General features: G+C 40.6%; 2 protein-coding genes and 1 long non-coding RNA gene across 6 annotated transcripts in view; 2 read left to right on the top strand and 1 right to left on the bottom strand.

Moving 5' to 3' along the window:
* The window catches only part of LOC118513984, a 493,738-nt gene that overhangs the window by 420,515 nt on the left and 60,729 nt on the right, over positions 1 to 12,494 (top strand). The window lies entirely within an intron of this gene.
* Positions 82 to 5,351, top strand: LOC118514003. 3 transcript variants are annotated; one of them, XR_004906544.1, is made up of 2 exons: positions 82 to 160; positions 5,222 to 5,351. XR_004906544.1 is itself a non-coding variant. In XM_036060455.1 (2 exons), exon 2 carries the CDS (start codon positions 3,537 to 3,539, stop codon positions 4,179 to 4,181), a length of 645 nt encoding a protein of 214 aa, XP_035916348.1. In that variant the 5' UTR covers positions 89 to 160; the 3' UTR covers positions 4,182 to 4,234. The 3 variants fall into 3 exon arrangements, 2 of the variants coding, with proteins under 2 accessions (XP_035916348.1, XP_035916358.1); XM_036060455.1 differs by lacking the exon at positions 5,222 to 5,351 and adding an exon at positions 3,537 to 4,234 and having other exon boundaries at positions 89 to 160; XM_036060465.1 differs by lacking the exons at positions 82 to 160; positions 5,222 to 5,351 and adding exons at positions 3,285 to 3,467; positions 3,537 to 4,234.
* LOC118514570 lies at positions 4,353 to 5,742 on the bottom strand. 2 transcript variants are annotated; one of them, XR_004906671.1, is made up of 4 exons: positions 5,560 to 5,742; positions 5,234 to 5,423; positions 4,607 to 5,159; positions 4,353 to 4,533 (listed from the first exon to the last, which is right to left on the bottom strand). It is a non-coding gene; the product is annotated as an uncharacterized LOC118514570 (long non-coding RNA). The 2 variants fall into 2 exon arrangements; XR_004906672.1 differs by lacking the exons at positions 5,234 to 5,423; positions 5,560 to 5,742 and having other exon boundaries at positions 4,607 to 4,993; positions 5,075 to 5,209.

Below are 12,494 nucleotides of genomic sequence, written 5' to 3'. Positions count from 1 at the left end.
AAATAGAAAATTTTAAATTGTAAATTGTAGCTAATCCTACCACATCAATTAAACTATATATTTCACATTATTTACAAAATACTGAATGGTCGGGATGGACGCTTAAGGCAACCAGAATCATTTGTATGTTTAAGCAAATGGATGGATTTATAACTTAGAAGTGAGTATGTAACATCTAACTATTAATTAACGAGATGGTGATGTCTTGTTTGACCGACACACACGTAATTTAGAAATAATTCTGTGTTCATAATGAATTAAAATTTATTATGAACGGATATTGTGCAAGCCTTTTTTTTTATTCGTAAAGAACGGCCTGGCCGTATCACTCAAAGCTAAATTACTAATAATAGTAAAATTCACGATGGTTTGGAGACATTTCCTTCTCCAAACCGTGAAAGGGCACCTTATCCCGGGTGAGCTCGGTTGATTTGTTAATATATCCGTCATCCAGTAGCCGTGGTAGTGTTGGGGTCGGTATCGTAAGTGATCATCTCATCCCGTTTGTTTTGGGAAATGCCATCGTCAGTTTTCGGCGTGTCGAGATCCAGCGTTCTTCCATCCCTCTGTCTTGTCAGCATTGATTGACCGTTGCAACTAGTGATGGGTAAAATTGAGAATCAAGCGGAACTGGTTCCGAAGGGGTCCAACAAAAATTGGAACCAGTTCCGAAGGGTAGGTGCAATCGAACCGTCCGGAACCGTCCGGAACCGTCCGGAACCATCGGAACCGTCGGAACCGTCGGAACCGTCCGGAACCGTCCGGAACCGTCCGGAACCGTCCGGAACCGTCCGGAACCGTCCGGAACCATCTGAACCGTCGAAACTGTCCGGAACCGTCTGTAACCGTCGGAACCATCGGAACCGTCTGGAACCATCGAAACCGTCGGAACCATCGGAACCGTCTGGAACCGTCGGAACGGTCGGAATCGTAGAAAACCATATGAACAGAAACATTTGCTTCTTTTCTTCTTTTTTCCGGGTTTCACTACACGCGTCTCTTCGATAACCGGATTATAATTATCGTCGATCTGAAATATTTCTATGGGTAGATTATTTTGATAATGAACGCCGTTGACTTTGTTGGGAACGATGCAAAGCTGTTTTGCTTTTGAAATTAATAGCTTATGAAGAATGAAAGAATGAAAAATGTGTTTACCTCCTTCCAGTGCGCTACATTAATTATTGATGAAATTTTTCAATACCGATGTTATATTTTCATAAATATACAGGAAATTATTACACATTACACTTTGCAACACATGTACCCATTTTTCCTCAACATAAAAATAATGTTTCATAATATTGTACCATTGCATAATAATTATTATTTAGCAGTTAAAATTAAAAAAGGATCTGGAAACTAAATCGATGCCTCTTTGAATTAGTGCATTATTAAACTATGAATATTTCATACAACTTTTTGTTTTCGAATCTTCAAATAATTAACCTAAGTATCTAAGTTCATTTCTTTCTTTCTATAAAAAATAAATTATAGCTTGTCTATTTTTTCTTTTGTCGCTGTTATTCTGCGAAACTAACATTTTATTAGCTGAACCATTACGAAGTATTTACATCCTATCAGTTCCTTAGCGATTAAAGATAAATTACACTAATCTATATGTGTAGTTTATTTTAATTATGTTTAATGCAAATTATTTCTTTTAATTTTTTTGACGTCAACCTATTTCTGTTCTCTGTTAATATATTACCTGTTTTAGAAAATATACGTTCACATGGAACAGAGAATGCAGGAATACTCAAATATTGTTTTGCAAACATTGAATGTGTCGGGTACACGGCTTCGGGAAATATTTCAGATCGTCGATCCGGTTATCGAAGAGACGCGTAAAGTAAAACCCGGAAAAAAGAAGAAAAAAAGCAAATGTTTCTGTTCATACGGTTTTCTACGATTCCGACCGTTCCGACGGTTCCAGACGGTTCCGATGGTTCCGACGGTTTCGATGGTTCCAGACGGGTCCGATGGTTCCGACGGTTCCGGACGGTTCCGACGGTTCCGGACGGTTCCGACGGTTCCGGACGGTTCCGACGGTTCCGGACGGTTCGGGACGGTTCCAGGTGGAACTAATGATTCCTTTTCCTCGGAATCGGAACTGGAATGACACCAGTCGGAACCGGATCGGAATCGTGGATCCGTTCCAGGGAACCCATCACTAGTTGCAACACGCCATTGCAACGGTGTAGCTTTTGGTCCTGGATCATCCTGGATATTCCGCCTATGCCATACCAAGCCCCTCTATCATCGCACTCATTCATACATTCATTCAATTAGTCATTCATCATCATACACACAAGCGAGATACAACACATATAACAGACAAACAGAAGGAGTGAACCAACAAACACGTAATTTAGAAATAATTCTGTTGTTCTTAATTCATTATGAACAGATATTGTGCAAGGCTTACTCTTTAAACAAAAACTTAAAAATGACTTAATCTAATAATAAACATCAAATTTAAATCAACAAAATTAAATCTTAATTCTTATCCTACCTAACTACTACGGGAGCTACGCTCAAGGCAACTAGACTTATTTACAAACTTATTTCTATGAACATTACCACTATGATTTAATTTTAACTTTATCCATTCCTTTACCTGTGTATCTGTACAATTACCACCTAATTCCTTAATAACTAACAAAATACTCTTTAATTGGCAAAACGGGTTCTCTCCGTTTTTTCCCTTCCTGTCCAGGAAAACTTTAATAAAATATAAGGGTCTAATATCAAATTTAACGTAACACCGCGGGCAGGTGAACCGTGATGATTTTGACGGAAAAATTTCGCAAATAACCCCTTTTTAGCGAAATCTTTTTGGCTTCTCGTATCATGTAGCCTAGGCTTAATAAGTGATTTAAAAAGGAGCGGCTTTGTTTGTGAAACAAATAGTGGCAAGACGAAAGCAACCACATATCACAATACATACGGACAGCGTGATCACACACACACATGTATCCCCTGGAGCACAAACGCTCACGCACACTACCCCATAAGCCCGAAACCGATCGTCCTCATATTGTCCTCAGCCCATCTAAAAACGTCCTCTAGTTTGTATGGCCGGCGGACTTGTAGCACAAAATTAGGACGTTGCATGCGGATTCGAGCATTTGTATGACGAGGGGTTCCCCCCCCCTCCCCCCGAAATCTACTGACAGCCCCTAAAAATTGCTCATTGATACTGAAATTGGGATCGGGCTGTGAGAATGAGTGAGTGAGCACGAGGAGCCATATTGTATGCATGTGTTAGTGAGATACGGCGGTATGAATGTATGCATGTATTTGTGATATCGGTTTGGTTTTGGACGGCTCCGAAATAGACAATGGTCTAGTTCACATTGAAACATTTTTTGAATAGGCAAGGTTTATTTTCAAATCGGCTTACTCCGGCACGTTAGCGTTTAAAAGTTGTCTGTAAAGTTGGTGATTAATTTTCCTTTTACAAGGTAAAACCGTATTAAAATGAAATCGCTTTATGATTAAATACTAATTTAATCCCTACAAACGAATTATAGATGGATTCCAAGAAGCAGGATACAAATAATAACAACTTGCCGCTACCGCCACACGAAGACAAGAAGTACCTGTTTCTCTATAAAATGATTGCAGATGTTGAAGTGCAGTTGACCGAACAAAACAAAAAGTTGGATCAATTGACCACGAAAATGGAGCAATTGAAACAGACGATTATGAACCATCCCAGTGGCATCGGTAGCCCAGCAACAGCAATTAGTACTCCAGCCTTCAGCACAGTAAGTCCAGCCTTCAGCACAGCGGAGACCATTGACGATCTAAATTCCCTGGAATTGAAATTGTGCAATGTAGATATGCAAAATTCTTTTATTCAGTGGTTAAAAATGAAAATTAATCGCGAAAGTAATAAGGAACGTGCGTGCGATGCGCTAAATATTATAACAGGCCCAAACTTGCTAGTTAATATGTCGTGGACAGGCAAGGGTAAAGCCGGAGCAAAGGTGGCTTTATGCAATTTTATAAAGATATTGCAAGCCATACAGGATGTAAGTGGTAACTGTATAAACGAAGAGCTTAAAGCATGGATGCAGTTAAAACTTCATCATAGTGATAATATGCTAAAAAGCAAGTATTGCAATAAGTCTTCTTGCCATGAGCGTAAAAATAAGTTACCCAAGCTAGATTAAGACAATTAGAAATGTAGGTAGTTAAATATAAAAATATAAACAAAAATATAAAATTCTTACTTCTTTGTACATGTATCTTCGCTTCGAACGATGTTTAAAGTGTAAGTCCGTTTACAACTTATATTCTGGATTGTCCCTGACGATACATAATAAGAAATTTTATGACCACCATTACTTGAGAATATTGTTCCGATAAAATGAGATTATATCAAGCTTATACAAATGACTTATCTGCTTATTGTTGTAAATGCTTAGGCGTTTCTTCCAAAAACATGTATCGTATAACTTCATAAATTAATGCGATCGACATCCTATCAACTTTTCGCTTCTTCGATCTCATCCGTTTCCTGCCCTGTAAGTAGAAAGGCGTATTATTTCAAGCCTCTTTTGCTGTTCATAGAAGGCTGATATTAATTTCTACTCACTTTTGTTGTTCTAAAGATCATGCGCATGCTTCTTGACTCTCTTCCAAGTGTATAACAAGAATTTGTTATCATCGTTACTTTTATGTCATCTTCATCATTGCTAACTCAAGCTGAGCACCTAAAGATGCTTTATTTTATGTGAAGTTTACCAAAACTAATGCCCTCAACATAATAATTGATTCAGAACTACTACCAAAGATGTCATGGACTGGAAAGGGGAAAGGAGGGGTAACAACATCTCTGCACCTTTGCACAAACATCCTCCTAACAATTAAGAAAAAAGTGGAGAGTGTACGGATGAGGAGTTGAAAGGATGAATGATTTTGAAACTGCACCATACTGATAATATTCTGAAGAGGAAGTACATGAAAGCCAGCTGCTACGAAGCTAAAAATAAAATTCAAGACAGTAAAAAAAAAGTTTAAGTTTCTAATGATTACAATTCAAGTTTATCAAATACATACTTACAAACGTAGCAAAGAACTACTGACAGGAACATACGGTTACAGTTTCTGGTTTCATCATTGTCACTTCCAAAAGAACCATTTCTGACCTGTAATGATTTGGAAAGAAAAAAATGTAATAGATAGTTAATATGTGCAACTATGTTTGTAGGAAACATCATACATAATCACACTATGTAAGGATCATTGCCAACGTTGCCTTTAACATCACAAGTCCATGCATGACACGACGAATTTGGGAGTTTGGTGTCTAGTAAACACTTTCTATTGCCAGCGCATCACCGAAGCTCCGGGAGAACGTTTACATTATATACGGGGATTCCGCCAAAAGATTTCAGGATTAGGGACATAGCCTCCGTTATTTTGAAGATACAAATAGAAAAAAAGAGAGAGAAACTCGTGTTAAACCTGTAACCATTGCAAAACAAATCCTAAAGCTAAGAATCGGCGGCATCGGAAATAACATTCATTTGGTCACTGTCTACTCACCCGAATGCTGGTGTACGGATCGCTTAAAATCCAGCCTGAGGTATCAGATACTGTGTATCCTGGGTAATTACCATGGTTGACAACTCACTGCCTACATCACGGTACGAATGGTCCGATAGTCGAACGGTACGAATGGTCACGGTACTGAGGATCCGGATAATCTGGAGCATCAGCTTGCACATATAACTGACACTGTTGCCTACATGCACAACTAGGGAGGCGAAATTAATGTGATATATTTATCATAATCATTTTACCCCTACCAATTATCATGATATTATCACCATTACCACCTTTACCAATATAATATGATGATATTGATGGCCCACCTCGTACCCCTGCATAGAATTGAGGGAACAAAACTATCGTTGGAATATTTACATTTTTAATTTTATCTCGAAGGCTAACCGAGTAAATGTTGGATACGACTAAGCTTTAACTTGGTCGAGCTACAATTACTAAACGCGCGAGTTTCTCAAAACTATGCAGGCATATTCTTTTTTTAATTAGAAGCTTTAAGTTAAAACTTAATTAAATTACTTCCATCAATATCATCATAAAAGGCAGACTATGTAACAAACAATCAGAAATTAACTGAACATGTAACACAAGCTACATATAAAAGAAAACAATAATTTTGAATAAAACAAAAAAAAATTTATTAAACTACAATTAAAATGTGATTAATGCTGAAGAAAACAATGTAACAAAGGAATAAATAATACCGAAGGAGGCGTATTGTCTACAAATTCATCTACATTGAAGTAAGCTAGAGGACGAGGAGGCAAATTAACAGGAACTAATTTACATTTTATTTTATCTAGGGTTAAGGTTACAGGTTTAGAAGGAGTATAGGAAATTAGATTATAAATGTTAATGGCACTAGATTGTACTTCCACTACTGACACATCATCCTCCATTCTAGCAATGAAATAATTTTCCTTATTTAGGTACTCAGTTCCTACGATAGTTAAGTTTTGGTTTAGATTTTCTACTCTTAAAAATTTTACTATATCATTTGATGTTGTTAGTAACCATTGGTCTTTAAAATTACATTTTAAAACAAAACTATCTGAAACATGCAACCCACAACCATCTGTAGTCAAACAAGGATACTGATTTTTACTAAAAGATGCTACGTTAATAGAGCTGCTACTTGCTCGAAACACTTCGTTCCCTTTCTAACACAACGCTTAAGATATTGGAAAACAAAATTTCAAAGGCATATGCCGAGAAGTTGTCCAGCTGTCCAAGCTCAACAACATCTTCATGTACGTGAAGCAGATTGTGCACATTACTACTCATATGGGTACGACCATAATGAGTAGGAAAATCCAAGACAAACATTTGAAGCATTTTTTGAGCAAGGGGCCGCAAATGGTTATATGTTGAAGCAGAGTATTTAGTAATGCTACAGAAATAAAGCAGATAATGATTGTAGCCATCACTGTGCATAAGATCCTTGTAAACTACGGGGCTAATATAGTGTAAAAAAGTTCTAAATTCTGTAGCTTTCCATTATGGAAGATAATTCAGGGAACGGAAAGGGCGATGGATCTCACAAGGAAGTTTGGTTTTAATTAAAAAGCGAGAAACGATGGGTTTTTGTTCACTGGTCCACTTTGGAAATGTCAGCATTTTATTATTAATAAGACCTTCTAAAATTTTACGGCTAACACCGCGGTCAAGAAGGTGAAGTCGTTCGGCAACTGGAAACGCTTTAATAATATCCAATCCCACGACGTCTTCCAGTGGCGATCGGATAGATTTGGTACATCCGTGCTTTCCCGAAAACCCTAAAACCGACTTTATAAAAACCCGCGCTGGCGCATCGGCTATCAAACACTTGACACGCACACGAATTGTACGTTCACTAAACTGCATACCAGTAAGGTGCAACGTATTCAATTCTTCCACGAGAGGTCGAAGAAACTGTTCTAAATTGCCTGGTTTTTTTTCGCCGCTAAATATGCCTGCAACCATTACTGGACAATTAGGTATTTCTTCGACTTTGAAAAGAAGAGGCCAAAATTGGGTAGAACTACTTTTGAAAAGTGGAAGCCCATCGGTAGATATTTGTAGATTAAAATCACTGGTCTCAGGGATGGTTCTTTTGAAAAAATTTCTAATGGCAACCTTTATCCCAGGATACCAAAAATGTCCACCTACAACATTTTGTATCTCGTTGCCTACTTTGGGAATTTTTAGGAGCGTACGAGCATCGTTTGGAAGTTCAGGATGACCAAACTTTCTTAATATTGCCAGGAGCAAATTTAAGAAACTGCGGGAAAGATGACCAGCAATTGCCAAATATCGCAAAGCTTCTCTCAAATTTTGAAAATTATTTAAAAAGCCATACGCTTCTGTCCAAAAATCATCAACTCTTTCGTCGTGCTCATTTTCATCATCATTGCCTTCAGCACCTTCATTGTTAGAATTGTTAATATTCAAATCTACGCTACTTGTACTCGTATTAGTCAGACCTTCGCCAGTATTGTTATTATCAACATCTGCGCTATTTTCTAACCCGTCACCTAAGCTATCTAAATTAGAATCATCAAAATCGTCTGTAAAGAAAAGACATAAATTAAACATAATTAAAATTACTTTTAATACTTTCAAATGCATTTATCACAAACAGCTGGGAATGTGTCACCACGTAAATATGGATTGGAACTGATTTGAGGTGGAGACACGGTGGAGAGAAGACTTGTTATCAACTATCTTCTGGTAAAAAAAAACTTAATTCAATACTGTGCTATCCGACTGCACCCGAACAGGTGCCACTGAGATCGGTAAAGATCATGAGAGTGCCCTACAAAAAGGTACAGCGGAAGGTTTTAATGACGAAAAGTAAACCTTAGGCACCACAGCGCCACGCTAAAGTTTCTTCCCCCGGTCCAAAACGTGACGCTGATCCCAAAACTCCAGCCCCCCAAATTGCCAGGAAGCAGCCCAAGAAGAAGCGATCTTCTCGGACCGAAGCTCCGGTGGAAAGCCTGGCTTTTCCGACGGAGCCCACGAGCTTCCCGAGAACTCCCACCCCGTCCCTTTCCGAGATCCTTAAGTCCCTCCTAATGACCCTTAACCTCCCGCAGCATCTGCACATGATCGCTACTTGGGCCCTTCCTTTCCTGAAGGGAATGATCAAACAGTGGCTGGCTCAATGGCCATGCTTAAGTATGATGGTCCGTTTGGATGATTAATGGCTCCTACGGCTACTATCATACAGTGGAACTGTAGGAGTTTGCTTGGCAAGCTAAACTCCTTTAAAGCATTAGTGGGCGAGCACAACTGCGATGTGTTTGCCCTCTGTGAAACTTGGCTATCGGATGAAATTAAATTAACCTTCCCGGGATATAATATAATCCGTGAAGATCGCGTTACTAGGGGTGGGGGGGTACTGATTGGTGTTCGAAAGAGTCACACTTTCACCAGAATACCTACCCCTAGACAAGAAATGATAGAAACTGTCGCAGTTAAGGCAAAACTGGGCGTTCTTCACGTGACAATTGCATCAATTTATATCCCCCCGATATCCAATAATGAAAAGGAAAAAATTGAAAAGTTCAAAGAGGATCTTGGAAATTTAGCAGTGGTCTTGCCTGGACCACTTTTGATCCTAGGAGATTTTAACTCCCATGGTACTGACTGGGGGTGCGAAAAGGATGACATTCGCACTCCTATCATCCGAGATTTCTGCGACAGATTTGGTTTTTCGATTCTAAACTCAGGAGAGGCAACTAGGATGCAGACACCTCAAAGTAGGGCGAGTGCACTGGACCTGTCTCTATGTCCATCAGCAATGGCCCTGGATTTTAGTTGGAAGGTGATCCAGGACCCTATCGGCAGTGACCACTTGCCGATAGAAATTTCCTACATCAAGGGAGGATGTCCAGTAGAAGGAATCCCCGTTAAATGTGACTTAACGAGGAACATCGACTGGACGAGATACGGTGAATTAATAGCCGCTTCGCTTTCACTTGACTTGGAAGATTTGTCTCCTGTCAAGGAGTACGAAAAACTTGTTTCACTGATAAACAAGTGCGCCTTTGAGGCCCAAACAAGGCGCTCCCACCAAGCAAGGACATTTAAAAAACCTCCCACTCCTTGGTGGGACAAGGATTGCCAAGCGGCTTTCACCAAGAAGCGTGAGGCATTTAAAGCCTTCCGGGACACGGGCTCGAGGTCCTTATATGAAAAATATAAAGGACTAGAGAGAACGTGCAAAAACCTGTTGAAGGCGAAGAAAAAGGGTTATTGGCGTAGATACGTCAATAATCTAAACCCCACCACTTCACTTAATTCGCTTTGGAGAATGGCTAGAAGGATGCGAAACAGCAACAACATCAATGAGAGCGAAAGCTTTTCTGGCGAGTGGCTGTATGAATTTGCCCACAAGCTTTGCCCCGATTTCGTTCCTGCGCAAAGCTTTACACAACATGCGCCTGGTAGTGACCCTAGGATGGATTCACCGTTCACAATGGTAGAGCTATCACTTGCTCTCCTATCAAGCAAAAATTCCTCCCCGGGTCTGGATCAGATTAGTAGCAAATTGCTTCAAAATCTGCCCGACATAGGGAGAAGGCGTCTGTTAAGTATTTTCAACAATATGTTGGAGGTCAACAGCGTTCCGCAAGAGTGGAGAGAGGTGAAAGTTGTCACTATCTTGAAGCCTGGCAAACCGCCATCAAGACACGATTCGTATCGGCCAATATCGTTACTGTCGTGTCTGAGGAAACTCCTTGAAAGAATGATTCTTTTTAGGTTAGAAGAATGGTTGGAATCAAACAACCTTCTCTCGAATACCCAGTTTGGTTTTCGTAAAGCCAGGGGTACTAATGACTGCTTAGCCCTTCTGGTAACAGAAATAGAGCTTGCTCGTGCACGCAAGCAGAACATGGGATCTATTTTCCTGGATATACAGGGGGCATTTGACTCAGTATCACCATACAAGCTGAGTCAAAAATTAGAAAATGTGGGGCTGGGTCCAAAGTTGAACAACTTTCTGTTCAACCTTTTGTCGGAAAAAGCTATGAGTTTCAACAATGGTCATGTGCAACTAAAGCGGACCAGTTTCCATGGACTAGCACAAGGGTCCTGCTTGAGCCCCCTGCTATATAACTTCTATGTCAGTGAAATAGATTCTTGCCTAGCTCCGAACTGCAGCATTAGACAATTAGCAGACGACGGCGTCATATCTTTTGCAAGCAGGGACGCCGCCGAAATCCAACTGGCTTTACAAACCACTTTGGACAACCTTGCCGAGTGGTCTGAAAACCTTGGTATCAAGTTCTCTGCAAAGAAAACTGAGATGGTAGTCTTTTCTCCCTTCAGCGACACGACAAAAAACAGGGAGAAAAGACTATTTGACCCGAAAATTGATGTCTTTTTGTACGGTGAAAAGATATCAACCATCGACAATTTTCGATACCTTGGTGTTTGGTTCAATTCAAGGCTAAACTGGAGTACACATATCACCCATCTGGTGCAAAAATGCAGTAAAAGAATCAACTTTCTAAGGACAGTCACAGGATTCTGGTGGGGCGCACATCCATCAGACGTCCTACGACTGTATAAGACAACGGTACTATCCGTGTTGGAATATGGAAGCATATGTTTTCATTGGGCATCCAACACGCATATCCTCAAATTAGAGAGGCTACAGTATCGTTGTCTTAGACTCGCACTAGGGAGCATGAAATCAACACACAACATGTCCCTAGAAGTGATGACCGGAGTGATGCCGCTAAAACTACGTTTTGAAATGCTGTCGCTTCGCCTTCTAGTCCGTTCTTCAGTATCAAATCCCTTGATCGAAGAAAATTTTAAAGCGCTTCTAGAGACAGGTTCTAAGAGCAAGATCTTGAAAATCTACGAAGATTTTGTTGCCCTACAAGTGCATCCTAGCACTCCACAGGCATTAAATCGTGCTGCCCTTCCTGAGACATACAGTTCCCTTTTAACAACAGATTCCTCGTTGCACGAGGAAATTAAGACCATACCGAATGATCTTTGCCCGATGGTAGTTCCGGGCATTTTCAAGGATAAGTATGGTCATTTAGACCAAAGAAGCCAGTATTATACTGATGGATCATCCTCTAAGGAGGGCACCGGCTTCGGCGTTTTTAGTGAGTCCGCCGAAGCATTTTTCAAATTGCGGGAGCCGTGTAGTGTCTACACCGCAGAACTAGCCGCAATCTTGTACGCACTATTGATTATAGCAGCGAGACCTTCGGATCAGTACTTCATTTTTACAGATAGCCTTAGCTCTATCGAAGCACTTAGGTCCCCGAAGGCTGTTAAGAGTCAGGATTTCCTTGTCATTAAAATCATAGAATTGCTTGGCTCCATGTTCGACAAGGCGTTCAGGATTTCGCTAATTTGGGTACCTGCTCATTGTGGAATTCCCGGCAACGAGAAGGCAGACTCACTGGCCAAAACAGGCGTCCAACAAGGCGCATTTTACGACCGTCCGATCTCGGCCCGAGAGTTTCTTCGCCTACCACAGCAACTTTTCCTGTCTCGCTGGCAGAGCATGTGGGAGGCGGACGATCTCGGGCGATTCCTTTTCTCGATCTCTCCGCAAGTGTCCCTGCGGCCTTGGTTCGGTGGGCTCTCTGTAGACCGGGCGTTCATACGCATGATGTCTCGACTTATGTCGAATCATTTCGCGTTGAACGCTCATCTGCAGCGTATAACTCTGGCTCAGACGAAGGTGTGTGGCTGTGGTGACGGATTTCACGATGTGGATCACCTTCTGTGGTCCTGCGTGGAGTTTGAAACTGCAAGACCCTCCTTGTTAAGCGCAGTCGAGAGCATCGACAGACGACCGGGTATAGAAATAAGGGAAATGTTGGCGACTAGAGACCTCGCATACATGAGGCTCATCTTTCGATTCGCCAGAGACAACGGTCTCATCCTTTGATTCCGCA

The sequence above is a fragment of the Anopheles stephensi genome, chromosome X (assembly GCF_013141755.1).
Source record: "Anopheles stephensi strain Indian chromosome X, UCI_ANSTEP_V1.0, whole genome shotgun sequence".
Classification (NCBI taxonomy): Eukaryota; Metazoa; Arthropoda; class Insecta; order Diptera; family Culicidae; genus Anopheles; species Anopheles stephensi.
Note: the sequence above shows the minus strand (reverse complement) of the source record. Positions and strands in the feature narration are given on the sequence as shown.